Source organism: Penicillium argentinense (assembly GCF_028826775.1).
Source record: "Penicillium argentinense strain IBT 30761 chromosome Unknown utg000009l_segment0_segment0, whole genome shotgun sequence".
Taxonomy (NCBI): Eukaryota; Fungi; Ascomycota; class Eurotiomycetes; order Eurotiales; family Aspergillaceae; genus Penicillium; species Penicillium argentinense.
The window spans coordinates 4,833,975-4,851,277 of NW_026622668.1; the positions used below are offsets into that span (position 1 = coordinate 4,833,975).

Genomic DNA, 17,303 nt, shown 5'->3' on the forward strand with positions numbered 1-17,303 from the left:
GCAGAACTAGTCAAATCGTCGAAATTTACAATTCTCTGGACATTAGTAATAGCAGGTGTCGTACCAGAATTCATACACCTGCTCAGGAGTTTAAAGGGCCCTCAACAAACGGGGCATTCTCACCAATCATCTCATTAGGCCACAGCCTCGAGGCCCTAATGATCTTCTTTTCTTCAGGGGAATAGACAGGAAAAACAATCTTCCTCGTCCTTGCATCATTATACACCGTGCACTCAACCTTCCCGTCAGGCTGCTGCGCCAGCGCCATCATCGTCGCTTCCATGAATGGTCTTCCAAGAATCAACCCTCCAGGACATTCCGAGATCACAAACACATTTACGTGAGTGGTGATGTCGCCAATGGAAACAGGCATGTTTTGAATACAGCCAACGCACTTGACATGTACACCATTTACGGGCACCACATGAATCTTCGGATCTTGTTTGATCGGCAACCCTAGTGTCTCTGCTTGCTTTCTGCCCATCACATCGACGCCACTGCCAGAATCAATCATGCCACGCAGCATATAACCTGCCACGATCACTTCAGAGTATAGAAGGCCAAGTGAATACACATCACGATGTGTTTCTACCCGATCTTCCACCACTGTCGATCGGCGATCGTCACGGTACGTACTTGGGTGAACATTGCCGACAGCCACCTGCAAATGATCGTCGCCGCCATAACCTGATGGCGTTAACTGCGTCACATTCGTCACATTCGCAGATTGTGAAGTAGGTTGTGGAATAGCAGGACGAAGGCCCTCAGTGTCGCGGAACAGATTAGTCTTGAGCCTCGGAATAATCCTGCCCATTTCCTCAACTGTTAGGTCCACCTTAGTGTCCAACACCCTTCTCTTAACCAACGCTTCTAATGCTGCCGTCGATGTCATATAGGGCGCTGTCTTCTTCACCTGGCTGACGGGCACTGATTTTCTCTGGTTGACGGTCACATTTGATCTTCCGCTGGTAGCAGGCACTGGTATATGCTGCGTGCGTGGCTCAGTCTGATTGTCTGGGGGTCGATCCATCATCACGTCATCATTATCAATATTTTCCACTCTTGCCTGTCGACTAGGCTGCATATATTGACCACTTTGCCATGTCTTGGTGGAAGCGATGCCATTTGCACGGCGCTTTGCCCGTACAGGATCCTGCTGTTGACTACCACGCGTTTCAACAGCATTGATGCCAGCACTCTCATATCCCGCATCAATGATTTCATCATCGCAATCAATCTCCTGATTTTCCTCAGGGCTAATTCCAAGGCTGACGCCAATGTAGTTCCCAGGAACCTGGATGTCACTCCTATCATAGGCTGACCTATCATAGACAGACTGCCCATCATAATGTGGAATCTGCCTAGGCAGCGGAGCAGGATCAGCAGTCGGCTGTGACACCGGCATTAACTGCTGAGCTGGCGCCCTCAGCGCACTGCGCCGCCATTCTCGCAGCTGGGCGGGCAGTCCTTCCAAAGAAGGCCTTCCTGAGACAAACTGCATAGTCGGGCCACCTTCACCAGCACGGCCAATGTATGATTTGCCATCATTACCAACGTGCATGTCACCCTTGCTAATCGCGTCAGACATTGCCTGACAAGACGTCGGTTTCGAAATATGGCCAACAATGCCACAGAAGTAACAAATCGGAGGGCTTCTGCCATCAGCAGGCCTTGACCGCTGTCCTTGATAGGCCAATCTTGAAGCATCAGCAGGGACGTAAGCAGGATCATTTCTCATATCCTTCTTCGCCATGCCTGACTGTAGCATATTGACCGTTAACTTCATATCGTTGTATTGACGGCGCATCTCTTCCACCTGTTCTTCCAAATTATTCTCTTGACGCCCTGAAGAAATGGCAGGCTTTTCGGCCGAAAAACCACCTTCCCAGGCGACACTCTTCCTTTCCTTCGTCGACGTCAGCTTTGTCGACGTCACCTCTTGACTGCTATGTCGATCAGTCGTTTTGATCACCCTCTCATACTTATCCTGCGCTGCCATCGTGCTGGACACCTCATCGGCAATCCAGTCTAGCCGCATAGGCCTAGACGGCCGATCGAAGTCGATGATGCCCTTTTTGCAACTCGATGCCGTAGCCAATTAGGCAACCCGGTTATTAACCACTCACATCTCTGGATCTCCTGAATGACCTCATTGGCCACTAGCACATCAGACACAGTCTTGAACTCCGTCATAAACTGGCGAACCTCATCAATGGTGTCTCTTGGTTGATTCACTAACTCCATCAATGATGCCCTCGAAAACCTCTGGCGCTCAGAGTCATAATCTCTGTATCGATCACAGAGCATGTCCTTAAACGCTTCCCAATCGCGAGATCTCCACAGCGGGTCATACTCTACCCACGATTGGATAGAGTCCTCACAATAATCGGCAAACAGCTCACACTGCCTAGCAGGGTCGCTGATACCACGCCTTTCACATAACTTCTCAAAGTTCCGAAGGAACTTTCTCGCATCTTTCTTATTAAATAACGGCGCACCAGGTGTACCAGGATCTGGCATCAGGGCATTGCCCTGGCGGTTCATCATCAATTGAAACATACCACTTGGTATCCACATCCCTCCTGGCGGTGGCATTGCCTGATAGGCAGAGGACGGGAAGGGTGGTAGTGGTCGCGACTGTTGCTCACTCGCGTCTGGCACATCGTTTCTTTGTGTCTGGCTGGCAGACGCTTCGCTCTCTGGGCGAGGAGGCTCTCGGTAGCCTTCAAAGGGTGAGGGAACATCGGCCTGGACGACGGGCTGGACATAGCTCTGGCCATCGCCAACATTAACATTAGTGCTGTCACCCATTGTGACAGCCTTCCGATCAACAGAATCAACAGAGGAGATTGAAACAAAATCAGGAAACATAGACTGCTCCGGCTTGCTCGCACGAGAAATGCCGGTAGTAGGAAAACAGAACTCTCCCTGGTCTTCAGGCTGACCAGGGGGAAACAAACAATCCGAAAACCTCGATATTTTCGGCCCAAAAGCACAATTCTGAAGTAAAAAATGAACGACAACTTGGGTGAAAACTGTATTCACACCCGAAATCCAGAGGTTGTAGATGCCTGGCCAGATCTTCTCTGCCAGGTTGTGTAAGTCAATCGGTCTCATACACAGTACTGACTGAAGGTCAGTTCTCCTGTGTAGCCGGTCTGCAAGCAGCATTCGCAATAGCTGCTGGTACTCATCCTGCCGGAATCCCATCTTGAATTCCTGGCCAATCATATCGACCTAGAAAATGTTCTCCCCCAGAACAATGTAGGGGATTAATCACAAATGCCAAGGGGTACCTCTTCTCATACAAGGCCCCAATGAGCATCAAATGCTCAAAAACCAATAATACGTACCACTAATACCAGCAATTGCCGGAATTCGAATGGTTTTCAGGGTTAACGCGATCGCCCACCCTGGACACAACTTTCCTTTCGACGTTTCTCGCGATTTCCACACTCTGCGCCCGTCGTGTTGTTTATCTGCGTGTTCAGCCACCCAGAAAATCAATCCCCCCTGCGTCGGTCACCATATGAAGAGGGGAACGCTCGATGGCTGCACGCGCTGAGACGTGCGGGTCGATTCAGCAGAAAAACCACCACAAAACACACGCGTAGCAATCAGGAAACAGCGAGAAGCCCAAATGTAGGGGTCAGGTCGGGGAGGTGTAAGAAGGTGTATTCTAGAACTAGCTATCCGGCCACTGTATACTGCCGGCTATGTCACATAGTCTGGATGGCACCCCTGTAGTAGGGGAGGGGATCTCCCCACTACACTAGTTAACTAACGTGATCAACACGGGATACCCTAGTTATCAAAAAACATGTCCCGACGCGTACCCACTATCTTCAACCACCCACCATGCCATCCACACGTGTTCAATCAGGCCGAGATTCGACTGAACGTAATGGCAGAACCTTACTAACCATACAAGCATATAAAAATGGCCAATTTAGCTCATTATTTGCTACTGCAAAGGCCTATGATCTATCGCTATCTATACTACACGCCCGCTATCATGGCCGATCTCCACGAGCTGCCACACGCCCTCCCTGTCAAAAATTGAATAGTTTCGAAGAATAATCGCTAGTACGGTGGATTCTCTCTATATATTCTCGTGTTGCAGCACCTAAGCTCTCCTATGCGAGAGATATGTCCAATATTCTACTGGCTGGTCGTGGAAACGTCCCACTGTTAACTGTGGGGTTAACTGGCCATCGTCATTCATTAAACGCCAAGATAAACTACAGACATGTTATTCAAAGCGATATGACTACCAACGTGCAAAATCTGAGGAACCAGTAATTCTACGTGGGTGGTTACAAACAATTGAAAAAACGATCAATGAGAATGGTATATAATCGGATGGTATATATAAATTTGATGAGAATGGTTTCGCGATGGGCCTTATATCAGCACAGAAGGTGGTTACACGTGCTAATTTCTATAGCCGTCGTTAAGCTTCTATAGCTAGGAAATCGTGAGTGGGTGACTATGATTGAATTAATTAGTGCTGCTAGTTTTGAACTACCACTAATTATCATCTTTAAAGCTAAAAACTACAACACTAGTTGGCTTGAAGGGCTTCTAAAAGACTGGCGAATTGAAGTCTCACCTAATGGCTGGAATTTAGATGAAACCAGTATTAGATGGTTAAAAAAAACCTATTCATCCTATAGTCACAGGTTCGGATGAAAGGGAAATATTGCCTTCTGATCCTCGATGGCCATAGTAGCTATTTCACACCTCAATTTGATCGACTATGTGCTGAAATCTCGATTATTCCACTCTACATACCAGCATATTCATCTCATCTTCTTTAAGCTCTAGATATTGGCTGTTTCGCTGTTCTTAAACCTGCCTATAGTCGCCTGGTTACTAATCAAGCACGGCTAGGATATAATCACATCGACAAGCTAGATTTCCTAGCAGAATATCCTCAGGCACGTTCTGATACATTTAAACAGAAGACTATTCAAAATAGTTTCGCAGAGGCAGGTCTAGTCCCTCCAGTTCCAGAGCGTGTACTCTCAAAACTCAGTATTTCACTCCGAACACCAACACCGCCACCTAGCCGCCAAAGCAGCCGATCTAGCTAATTCAGCCCGAAAACACCGAAAACTGTCAAACAACTACAAAAGCAAGCTTCTTCTCTCGAAAAAATACTACGAGATCAGTCAAGAAGCTCCTCTACGCCTACTAAGGGGTCATGAATCAAATCATCAAAGGGTGCATTACTAGAACAGGAAGTCGCTGATTTCCGAACGTTAAACGAGGAAAAACGTCAAAAACGGCAACGTACGAATCGCCTAGTTCGTATTGAACAGGGTGCTACAGTCGGCGAGGGCCTACCACCACTAGCGCTGCCAGCGCTGCCAGTTGAAGGTGTTGAACACCCCTCGCCTACATCAGCTGATCAGCCTATTTTACCCCCCTACCGGCCCAACGTGCACCCCCTACATGCAGCGGCTGTAATCGTGTTGGCCATAAAATTAATCGTTGCCCTAATAAGTAGTTTCTTGAATTAGTGGCGTTTTGGTTGTTGTATCATCTTTTGAAAATGTAGTGCTGCGGGCGGTATCCCGTTCACCCGTGTATCCCATTCACCCGTTGATTACGTTAGGATTTAATTAATCAAGAAGCTACATTTCCTAATAAAATCTTCTTAAGCAGGTCAAGAGTCGTTCGAACTAGAAACCATTCGGTCTATTTTTCAGCAGCGGGTCTAGTTACACTAGACTCAGAACAAGTACTCTCAAAGCTCAATATCTCTCTAAACACTAACACCACCACCAAGCCGACCTACTAGACAATCAAGCAAATTCAGCCCAAAACAGTAGTTCAGTTACAAAAACAAGCTTCTTCACTTAAGGTCTTACTTATGGAACGATCAAGAAGCCCTCCTATACTATCTAGGATTGCCCTTGATCAGATTATTAAGGGCTGCTATCTCTCAATGTATAACACCGTGCTACTAGCGCAGGAAATTGCTGATCTACGCGCTGCGAATGAGATGAACCGGCAAAAACAAGCACGAAAAAACCGACTAGCTCAATTCAAACAGTGTGTTACGGTTTGTGGGGATCCACCACCACCAGTGCAGCCAGTGCAGCCAGTTGAACGTGTTGAACAGCCTCCGCCCGCACCGGTTAACAGCCCATTTTGCCACCCCTATCAGCCAAACGGGCACTGTCTAGATGTAGCAGCTGCCAGAATGTTGGCTATTCAATTAACTGGTTCTCTAATTGATACTTTTTGAATTCAGTGGTGTTTTTGCTGGTCTAATAACTATGATCTTCAAAATTTAGTAGTGCGTGAGTACATTGCTATGAGTTACTTGTAAGGTAAATTCTGACTATTTGCATGACATAGACCCTCGAGCTTCTGGAAGGGAAGAATCTCTTCAATCCGACAGATCGTGTTCATGGTCAATATGCACTTTCCGTGGCTTTGGCGCAGTATATTGGATACCTTGGTCCTTCTCCGCTGAATATCATTCAGCGGAACCCCCCTTTTCTCGGTGTATTTTGATGCTGACGGTAAGTCTCGTCATTCCCGATACTGAATGAATGGCCATGACACGGAACTGGATCTCCGATCCCCCGATTACAAAGACGTCTCTGGAGATCTTTGTCACGACAACTCCACCGGAAGAGGAGAAAGATCAGTTCCTGCGCTTCATACGTCAAATCCTGAGCTGGGATCCGGATGTGAGAGCTACATCGAACGAGATTATACCTGACGAATGGCTCATGCGATCGAATGAAGAACTGCTCTAGAGAGGCGATCGGGTCTACAAGACTACAAGATGCAATCTTTCAATGTTAGGACAGTGTCGTAAATATGAGATCGTCTGCTCTGCAGATACAGATGAAAATACGTTATAGAAAAAGGATGAAGTACCAAATCAGCTATCTTCACGGTTCATCACAAAAAATCAAAGCATGACGGCGAAGCGGTTGGCAGAGCCTCCAGACAGAACTTCAATAGCATTAATATTTATGGTATTTCGTTGAGATCTCAGTTGCTGAAGGTACCCCAGAAGATAATCGAGCTCGCTCTTAAGCAGCCTCGACCTATACTATGTGAGATGTTATCATTCTAACGATTCGAAAATGGGAGCCATACCTTGTAGGACTTGATGTTTGGGCAATCGCCTCGGGCTTCGACGCAACCGCCGGTAAGGCCCATGGGGTGAGCACCGCCGCAGTCATTCTCGCAGTAAAGTGTGACCTTCCAACTTTCGGTGCCGGTCAAACTAGCAGAGATGAGGTCGCCATTGTGATTGAGGTTCGTGCAGCCCACTGCCACATCGTCTCCAGCTCCTGCAGAATTACCCTGACACGAGTAGCTCTCGAAAAATCCGACAGTCCACTCGGCAGATACCATAGAGGCAGCAGCGAGAACGGAACACACGACTTGAGTGACACGCATGATGACTGGCGTTTATTCTTAACTGTTGGAGGAATGCGGTATATCTTGAAACTTCAAAGTGTTGCTTGGACTGAATAGAAGAATGCAAGGAACCCGGGTGATATGGACGCTTTTATATGTTTATTTCCTCTCAAGTAAGCAACTTCACTTCCAAATTTCTCCGCTGAGTTTCTATTCGATAATGAAAAGGAACTCGCATGCAGAAAGCTGAATGCTACCTAACTCCATCAATCCACTCGCCAATTCCTTCCAGAAAGCCCGGCTAACCCAGTACAGTCAGTGAAGACGATGATCTTGACATTATTTTCATTCTTTGTTGCTGCATGTATAGCTTGCCGAGGCTCTTGCGGCCCCAGTAACTCTACGGCCTTAATATAGTTAAGCGTACCTAGCAGCTCGCACTTCCTGACTAAAGTGGAAACAATCTTGCAGATCTGTCTCAAATGGTGCAGATCGAGCATGGAACTCGTTCAACAGAGAAGGACCACACAAAAAAACATCTCCGAGATCACCTGTGGCTATGCTATCGTAGTCCTTAGGGACCAGGAAATTTCCTCACACCTGCTGAAACAGCTTCTGACCTCGCTCAAATCAGAATGGATGTAGTCTGCGAGAAAATACGCGCAATGGGAGCAAGCATAATAGTTCACCCTCGATTGTCTCCTATCTCATTTTGGGATAGTATACTACTAGTTTCAAACACTCAATCTGACTCGGCTGATCTTACTTGCATTTGTCTGAATTACCTCAATATCCACGGTACGCTTATTCGTCCATGCGCGAAGAAATGGCAGGCGGTCACTCCGGGGCGGCGTGGGTTCTGCCTCCTCCCTGCCCTCGCTTCTCTGCTCTCACCATTCCTCCTTCCTTTCTTCTATCTCTTCCTTAGGTAGTCAGATACTCACGATAGACTCGTTCACTGTTCCCTGGCTAGCTCACATTCATTCATTCATTCATTCCATTCATTATGTTCGTCTCTTTGCTAACCAATAATGTGTGGTCAGACAGATACACTAACGTAATTCCCGGTTAGGCCGCGCACCCTACCCACTACTAAGATTCAAAAGTAGAAAAATCCACAAACTTGATTAATTCAAAAAACTATTGATTAGGGCACCGGGTAATTGAATGGACAACGTTCTGGCAACCGCTACACCTAGGGGGTGCATGTCTGGCCGGTCGAGGTGGCAAAATAGGTGATCTTGATCTTCGCGAAGGCATCGGCAAGGCATCGGCACGCCACAGTGGCAGCGGCCGTGGGTAAAGCGTGTCCAGTTCATTCAGACTGTCTAGGTTCATGGTCTTCAAGGTTTCTGCCAGCGGGATACGTGCATACGATCCAACATTGTTCCTACGTTTTTGGGCCCGCAGAAGTGCCGGCCAAATCGGGTGGTAATGAGGCAAGAGTGAAGTATGGCGATCATGCGCTATGCTCGGTGGCGGAGACGAAGATATGTTGGAAGTATGTGAGCCTCCACTTCCAGTGTTGCGGTCGCTACCGTCCTGAATGCCGACAGAATGCGGATCAGTGGTGTTCTCTGTACTGTATTCAAGTGCCGCAGGTGCATCCTGTCCCGTAGCGGATCGTGCCAGGCTGTCGATGCGTAGTCTACCACGGGTGTGACACAAGCTTGGTAGAGATGTCGCACCAGCTCTAGACGGAGGTATCGCAGTCCGCGCAGTGCGATGACTGTTTTGGTTGCTCGTTTGACAGCCTGCTGAACATGATCTTTCCAGCGAAGCTCCTGGACAAACACCACCCCCAGTAGCTTGGCCGTGGTCGAAGGCCGTTTTTTTTCCTGGTGAGGTGTATAAGCTCGGTCTTCTCGGCTGCAAAGCTGGATCCGGTGAGCCGCGCCCATTCTTCAATGCGAGGAATATTCTCGGACTGGATTTTTGCCAAGTTGGTCTCAGCCGAGCTTCCCACTCACCAGCGAAAGTGATCGTCAATGAACGCTGACGCGGCTCCATGGGCGTCAATAGGCTGGTCGACCAGGTCGGCGTTGAAGAATGCAAACAAGATGGGGAACAGCGGGTGAAATCGAGGTATCCCCTATAGAACGGTCTGACCGTTCCTGTGCAGTATCTTCATGGTATAGAAGCGCATAGATACGAATTACCGAAATTTAATTTTTACATCCTCCTTTTTGTACAGTACATGCGTTAAATTTTGACGGGCCTTTTGTTGTAGTTAGGGCATCTCAATAATAGTATATACACTATGATTCGTTTGAGGGTTTAGGAGTAGCAAAGCCTCCGAGCCATCGTGATTTCTGGTGTTTTGTCAATGTACGAGGGAAGGCAGCAAGGCGTGCGACCGAAGCAAGAAATTGCCCCGGATCGAAACGTTGCTTTTTGACCTCGATGAGAGGTTTATTCCTAGTATCCTCTGGAATTGTGAAAGAAGACAATGAAAAGAGGAAATGCCAATCTTTGATGGCTTTCTTCAACGATAAACTCTAAAGACTTTGACTATGAGTTCATTCGATTACTTGTTTTAGCGACTCGCCGTAACGGCATCCGGAAATTAGTTCCTTCAACGCCTACCTCAAAATTGATGCCTCCAACCCTTGCCTGGAACGAATCGTTTAAACGACACTCTATTATTCAACGACTCACAATTCCTCACCGACTCCTTTAATGAATTCGTTCAACTAATACTTGAAAGTTTCCAAAGAATTAGTCCGTTCAACGATTCTCTCCGTTAATATTTTCAACGTTTTTCCCTTGATCAATTCTTCCGACGGTCCTCTTGGTCAAGTCCTTCAACCACTGCCTTCAATTAGTGCCATCAGTCTTACCGCCAAAGCCATAACGCCGGCAGGAGCAGTGAGAGATATAGGGAGTTGGACGGGTGCATTCTGTACAGTATGTTATTTGTGGCAGTGTCAATCTAGTTTGCCGGTGAACCTTCCATTATACGCTCGAAATTCCGTGTATATCGATGATGGTTTATTTTTTAATACCTATATGGCCCTGCTCTGCCAGTCCTTAGAAGACTAGCCACATAAGGACAAAACGACTGGACAAATTTGGACGTGACCCAACAAGGACAGGAAAAAGGGAATGAGAAGAGCTAACAATTTCGCGACTTCGTTTAGGTCAAAAAAGTTATCTGCTAGCTGAACATGCGCACGTCCCTTGAGGCATGTACCTTTTCCTGCGCTTTGTAGATGGCACACATCCCCAGCCTTGCAAGTTCCGTCGTGAATCCATCAAGGAACTTTAGGTGAATGATTTCGGCAGGCGTGAGATACCGAATTGGAATCTTGCGCATCAGGGTGGGAACATCAGAGAGGATTTTCGCGTCGTGATAACTGCTTTGTTGAAGGGGAACTTTGAGAATGTTGCAGAATAGTGTTAGGATTGCAGTTAGAGCGTAAAAAAGAACAACCCTGGTTATTGGAGACAGAAAAGAGTTAGTAATAAGACAATGTTCTTACAAATGTCAGACTTGAGCCTTACCAGAAACATTCCCCCTTCAGTATAGGTAGAGTGGCCTGGAGGAGAGAGAGTGATGACCGACTGGCAGTAATGGAAAGGTTGATGCTAGAACTTATTCCCTCAACTCCAATGCCAGAGTCTGCTTTTGATAGTTTGCACCTATCGCTTGCTTCGTGAATGATGATCACACAGTGGTAGTATGCGAGTCGCAGCATCACTTCCTGAGTGTTCACGGTCGCTTTGGGCGGCATATCTTGCCAGAAACATAAGATCGGTCGAATATCTGGATGCAGAGATAGCCTCCACTGCTCCAACGCCGCATCGAGGTGCCGAATGCTCGAAAGTATTTCGGAATCACTTTTTAAACGTGCGCTGGCTGAATAAAGTGTATGGTACGCTTCCGACTTCATCTTTGATAGACGAATATCCCAAGGGAAAAGAGGTTGCGTAGAACTATCGGGCTTCATGGTGTCTCGCCGTATATTAGTGTTCTGCAGCCGCACATAATCCGCTGGTAGTGAAAGGTCACATTGCGTGTCATCGATAGATGGGGGCTGTCCCATCCTTAGACAAATATCTTTGTCGAAGGAATAGCATAGCCAGAAAAGGTCTCGCAAATGGCAGTTGAGGTCACCCTTATCATATGGAGGCAAATAGGCAGCTGAGCTTTTATCAGTCGGGTGTCTATGGGCACCCAGCATATAAATGAGACGGGTGGCAATTGAGACGGAGACTCCAGCTGGTTGGAGGTCACCTAGAAAGTATTGAAATTGGGCCTGACGTTCCGTTAGCCATCATTCTGCTTCCACTTATCCGGCAGTATAGTACATATAGATGGGTATTCAGTGGAGTCCACATACAAGCATAATGAGTGATTGCAGTCCATCAACTGTCATCTCTTGGATGATATGCGGTACTAGCCTCTGAGCAGCGGAAGCATAGGAACCGCAATCCACTGCTCTCTGTGCGTCATCATCATCGAAACCAAATAAGGTTATGAGTGAGAGAAATGAGTAGGCACAAGACTTGGCGCTAGCATAGCCAAAAACATGGAAGGGGCCGTATGCGAGATCTAGTGTCTTCGTGAAGAGCGACTTGCTGATGACGGGGAACACCAGGCTCTGAAATGACGATGTATATCGCATAACGTACATTTCAAGGATACTCCGCCTTGGCTGATCCGGAGCACAGTTGGATGGCATGGTGACGTCCTCGTATAGTCGACGTGGGTTCGTCCATGGAAGCTCAAGCGCGCTTAGTCTTTCACGACTAACTTCCTCTCCCACCTGGCCCTCAATCCATCGGCGTCCTTCATCGGAAAGAAGTTTGATACCATTGAAATATGTGACGTTGCTTTCGTGGGAATTTGGCGATCTGGGCGTCCCAGGATATGCAACTGGGGCCAACTTGGCTTCTGAGGAAGTTAGACAGGTGTGTGAATCGCCATTTTCAAAATTCCTTATTTCTGAATATATGAATATACGAACCCATTTTCGTGGATGGCGCTTTGTCGAGAAAAGGCAAACTAATGTGGCCTCCGGCCAAGTAGATCAGATGAAAGCTTGAGAACAGCGTACCCAGGAGAGGGAGCGGAGGGGGAGCAATGGACTTGCTGTCATTTGTATACCTTGTCTGCGTTCGTCGGGTGATCCGATTGTAAGTACAAGCCAGGTTGTGATGCTTGCACCAGTTGCATTGCGGAAACTCCGCATCACACTGTATCTACTGACCAGAAACGTGGGCACCAGATTAGCGCCATTGCATGAGAGAATATACATTGTGATTACAGCAAGTGGAATTTATTGTGTTCAGTCCAGTTAAGACATTTTTGGGGGGCATGGGTCCAACATTACCTTTTTCCTCGAGCATGAATCACAAGCCCTGCGCCTACGACTCCCTATTGGGCGAAAAGAACCCCATTTGCTGACCGACGCAGAGGCCTTGGACATTGCTAGACGCCTTGGAGAACAGTTCATTCAATATGCAGATTTTTCCTGGTATGGGGAGAAGCATGCCTCGTCATCACTGGAAGCCAGAAAGAAGCAACTAGCAAGTCTCGACTCTCGATAGCCTGCTTTGCCTTGCGTTCCGGCATTACATAATCCCCCTTGTGTTCGCGCGGCGATTTCCCGCCTCGCCGATGAGTAAGCGGGGATGCGTTATGAAAAGATACGAAAGATACGCGTTTAGTACCTGAATTACGCGATTATGGCATTCTGTCAGGATGAGGAATCGATGTACTGGCTAGTACTGAAGATGTCCAAACAGAATAAGATGATTGATTGTAGGTTCTCCGATCGGTTGAGCGATCTCAGGGGTCTTTATAGTTGAACTATGGCGTGTTATGACACCATACTAGGTGGAAATTGGGTGAACGATGAATAAGCCAATCCCGAAGGGTCCTAGTGGTATTTGACCACCTTCTCAGTTTGTCACACCCCCTCAGCGTTCGCACAATCTCCAAAAATCCTCTGCTAATCGAGCAGGTTTCCGATATCCTCCATGCCCATCAATTGAACGAATTCTGCGTGCTTTTGACGCGGCAGTAGCTTGGTGAGCCCATCCGCAGCCATGTCCTTTGTTTCGCTCCATCTGATGAGAATTCTGCCTGCCTGGACCTCCTGACGGAGCCAGTGGTTGTGTACATCAACGTGACGTAGCTTCGTGCGCAGCTGAGGAGCTTCCTTGGTGAGAAGCCGGATCGTCTGCTGGTTATCACATCTGATAGCGAGCTCGTGCTTTGGATCAAAGCGAATAGATTCAAAGAGACGTTTCCACATGCTAATATTCCTTGCAGTCTCAGAGATCGCCAGTAGCTCCGCTTCGGTAGTACTGGTAGTCACTGTACGCTGTTTGCTAGCTCTCCAGTCAACTGGTCCTCCGAAAATGATGCATATGTATCCCTCCGAGCTCTTCCGGTCAGGATTATCAGCGAACGAGGCATCACTAAAGAGAGTGACGGCTTCGTTGTCCTCAGATCGGCGTGGCCGGTAGGTAAGGGCAAGAAAACGGGTGTGGTATAGGTAGGATATCACACGGTTGATCGCTTCGAGATGCTCCGGTCCCGGGTTCGTGAGGAATTGAGCTAACGCGGAAGTTGCTTTGGCTGCATCTGGCCGTGTGATGGTAGTGGCATACTGAGTGGAGCCTACCTTTTCCTGGTACTCATGAATCTGTTCCTTCGTGGCCTGCCCAGCGTACGGCTTCAATGTAGCTGGTGGTAAGGGTGTATCGAAGCGGCGATATGTGGTAAGGTGATATCTGCTGGCCATAGAGGAGATGTATGAGTCCTGACAGAGCCAGAGGGCCATCTGTTGTCTGTCACGGACGATACGAATCCCTAGGAACCACTCAGCTTCGCCTATGTCTCTCAATTCCCATGTTACATTGAGTTTTTCTCTAATGTCTGCCGCACGCTGGCGCTGAGATGGGTGATTGACAATGATTATATCATCCACATAGAAGAATATGATAATGCCGTCCGATGCGAAGAGACAAAGGTCTTCTTGAACGACAGTGAGACCTAGCTGAGTCAAGACCTTTGAGGCCTCGCGCTGCCAGAGCCTCGGAGATTTCCGTAAGCCGTAGAGAGCTCTTAAGAGCTTCCAGCAATGTCCAGACTGTCTGAATCCCTCTGGCATCTCGGTTATCACTGTGTCATCCAGTGAGCTATTGAGAAAGGCGTTGACGGCATCAAATTGGCGTGTTTCAAGGTCAAATGCAGCGACTAGGGCAAGAACGGTGCGGGCCGTACGGGAAGCGAGGGTAGCTGAATATTTCTCTTCTGTAGAGAGCTTCTGGAGATCTCCTCGCACACAGATTCTCGCCTTCAGCTTCGCGAGATATCCATCGCTATCGAATTTATAGTTGAATACCCATTTCAACGGAAGCACCTGCACGCTGCGGTCATTTGGACGCTGTATGACATCAAAGGTGCCTTTTCGTTCGATAGTTTTTACCTCAAGGCCGGCGGCTGCTAGGAAACCTTCGTTGAACGGGTGATTTATCATCTCTCGCCAGTTCCGGGGTTCAGGGGGAAGATCATCACGGTGAGGTCTCGTGTGTGAGTGAGATCCGTTGAGGCCAGTTGCAAAGGCTGCGAGTATACCCTCTTCAGCATCCTCGTCTGCCGAGAAGGCTAAATTGCTGATATCTCTTGATGTTCGTTTACGTGAGCCTGACAGAATGTTCCGAGTCGAGATATCTCCCACGATGTCTCTAGGCGCAATGCGAGTCCCTTGTGTAGGTGTAGCGGCTGAGAGCTCTCTCTGAAGTTGTTCAGTGAGTTGATCTTGAGAATCACGAGTTGGTGGTTCCGGAAAGGCACCTGGGATTGATTCTGGTGGTATGCGAGGCATCGAGGCCTGTATAGGCTGAATGGATGGCGTGGGTGACGGTGATATCATCTGTTGAGGCTCCACTAGCTTTGGAGTGGCTGATTTCTCTGGCTGAGGTATATCCAGACTTGGTCCAGAAATAACCTGGTCAGAATCCTCGTTGTCGTCGATAACGAATGGCATGGATTCCAAGATATCGCTGACAGGCTCCTTTTCTAGCTCTTGAGTGTTAAAGAACACATTCTCATCAAAAACAACATCTCGCACTGATCGTACGGCTCCTCTGCGTGGAAACCACACCCTCCAGATATTCGAGGCTTCATAGCCAACGAGATAGCCTATTTCGGCGCGTGGTTCCATCTTTGCTGCGTTCGGAATAACTTGCTTCCTCACATATGCTCGGCAGCCGAAAATCCTCAGATTCGCGAGGTTAACACGTTGTTGTGGCTGATTAAGGAATGCCTCTTGGTAAGGGACTATCCACCGGCCGTCTGGCAACTTCGTGGGCGATCTGTTGATGATCCATATCGCGGCTCTAACAGCTTCTGGCCATAGATTCTTCGGAAGGCCTGCATCGGATATAAGAGCACGAGCCATGGTGATTACCACCCCCCCAGATCGCTCCGCGAAGCCATTCTGTTCCGGGGTACCCACGACACTGTGTTCAATGATAAAGCCTTCATTTGACAGGAAATCCTCTACTGTACGACCCGCAGAGCGTTCGTTATCGTATCGAAAGGCATGGATCGGAAGATTCCACTGCTTCTTGGCTAGGGCCACAAATTGACTAACCGCGTCTTGACAGCCGTTCTTCTTCTCATGAGTATAGGCTGCATGGAGGCGTACGCCCTCGAGGTAGAAGTGCGTCATCCAGCGATCTCCATTATAACCTGGGTCGATCTGGACAAGATCAAAGTGGATACGCCCATACTTGCCGTACGGTGTTCCAGTAGTCCTGCGAGAGATCTGACGTTTGGCCTTGGTTAGCTGACAGACTTCACATCTCTCAGGGTTGTCATGACGGTTATCTTCGCAGATCCCATCGATTTTGACTCCATCAACCATCTCTGGTAGCTTTTCAATCTTCTGGTCAAAGGCGTGGCCTAACCGACGATGCCAGCGCCGCGCTGAGGCTACTGAGAGATGGGGCTTCTCCGAATGCCGTACCGAAAATGCTGCTCGGTGATTCGGATCATATATGACTGTGTAGAGACCATGATATCTCCCTATCTCAAGAACAGCCTCTTCGCCTTTAAAGATCGCTCTTTCAGCAGATTTGAAGCAGAATCCTTTGTCTTCGATCACAGAGAGTGAGATCAAGCTTGTGTGGAAGCCAGGCGAGTACCACACGTTATCCAGGGTAATAGGCACTGTAGCGCCTGTACGAGGGTGTCTCCCAGTGATCCTGACCTGCCCATAGCCTATCATCGGCGTCACTGTTTGACCGGTTTTAACGGTGCTATTTCGCGGCGTATAGGTCAAGAACTGTCGGCGGTCGTTGCAGATATGACAGGTGGCTCCGGTATCAAGAATCCAGCTGTCTTTGAGAAGCTCATCGTCCACTGCTGACGCTGCGATAGCTCGAGTATCATTAGCGAAGAACGCTAAGGACGGATTCTCTGGCTGAGCCGAACCAGCAAGGTGAGCTGATTTAGCGTTTTTCTGCTGTATTTTGGCGATTTTCTCCTGATCTTGAGGACTCATCTGCTTTATGTATTCAGGAATGCGTTGAACAGTTCCCTCTCTTGGCTTCCATCCATCTGGTCGAAGTGATTCGTCAAGATAGAAGCATTTTGAGTAGTGATGCTGAGGATGTGCGTTACCACACGGACATTTCTTGCGATAGGCCTTTTCTGCAGGCTTAGCCTCAGGTTCACCATTCAGTGAAGCTAGAGCTATCTTGGGCTGCTTCCGTCCTCCAGAGACTGTAAGATCTCCACGGCGGCTGCGATAGCTAGCTATAACTTCATCAAATGTGACAGATTTATCCTTATCTGCAAGCTTTTCGCGCCAGGTTATGCACCAGCCATCATCAATTGGTTGTATAGCGTCAAGAAAGTCTCGTATCGCGAAGTGATCTCCAAGTGAGCA

At 48.1% G+C, this 17,303-nt stretch overlaps 4 protein-coding genes across 4 annotated transcripts; 1 reads left to right on the forward strand and 3 right to left on the reverse strand.

Moving 5' to 3' along the window:
* Positions 1-82: 82 nt before the first annotated feature.
* Positions 83-2,811, reverse strand: N7532_009387 (retropepsin-like aspartic protease; the record flags this gene model as incomplete). The annotated part of the gene is made up of 2 exons (XM_056621878.1): positions 83-2,028; positions 2,127-2,811. 2 exons carry the CDS (start codon positions 2,809-2,811, stop codon positions 83-85), a joined length of 2,631 nt encoding a protein of 876 aa, XP_056472684.1.
* A 3,761-nt stretch (positions 2,812-6,572) lies between these two features.
* On the forward strand, positions 6,573-6,776 carry N7532_009388 (uncharacterized protein; the record flags this gene model as incomplete). The annotated part of the gene is made up of 1 exon (XM_056621879.1): positions 6,573-6,776. The coding sequence occupies one exon, from the start codon at positions 6,573-6,575 to the stop codon at positions 6,774-6,776; it is 204 nt and encodes a 67-aa protein (XP_056472685.1).
* A 158-nt stretch (positions 6,777-6,934) lies between these two features.
* Positions 6,935-7,431, reverse strand: N7532_009389 (uncharacterized protein; the record flags this gene model as incomplete). The annotated part of the gene is made up of 2 exons (XM_056621880.1): positions 6,935-7,078; positions 7,126-7,431. The coding sequence occupies 2 exons, from the start codon at positions 7,429-7,431 to the stop codon at positions 6,935-6,937; spliced, it is 450 nt and encodes a 149-aa protein (XP_056472686.1).
* Positions 7,432-10,549: 3,118 nt separating this feature from the next.
* On the reverse strand, positions 10,550-12,366 carry N7532_009390 (transcription factor domain-containing protein; the record flags this gene model as incomplete). Its single annotated transcript, XM_056621881.1, has 4 exons — positions 10,550-10,748; positions 10,897-11,651; positions 11,736-12,289; positions 12,363-12,366. 4 exons carry the CDS (start codon positions 12,364-12,366, stop codon positions 10,550-10,552), a joined length of 1,512 nt encoding a protein of 503 aa, XP_056472687.1.
* Between the last annotated feature and the right edge of the window lie 4,937 nt (positions 12,367-17,303).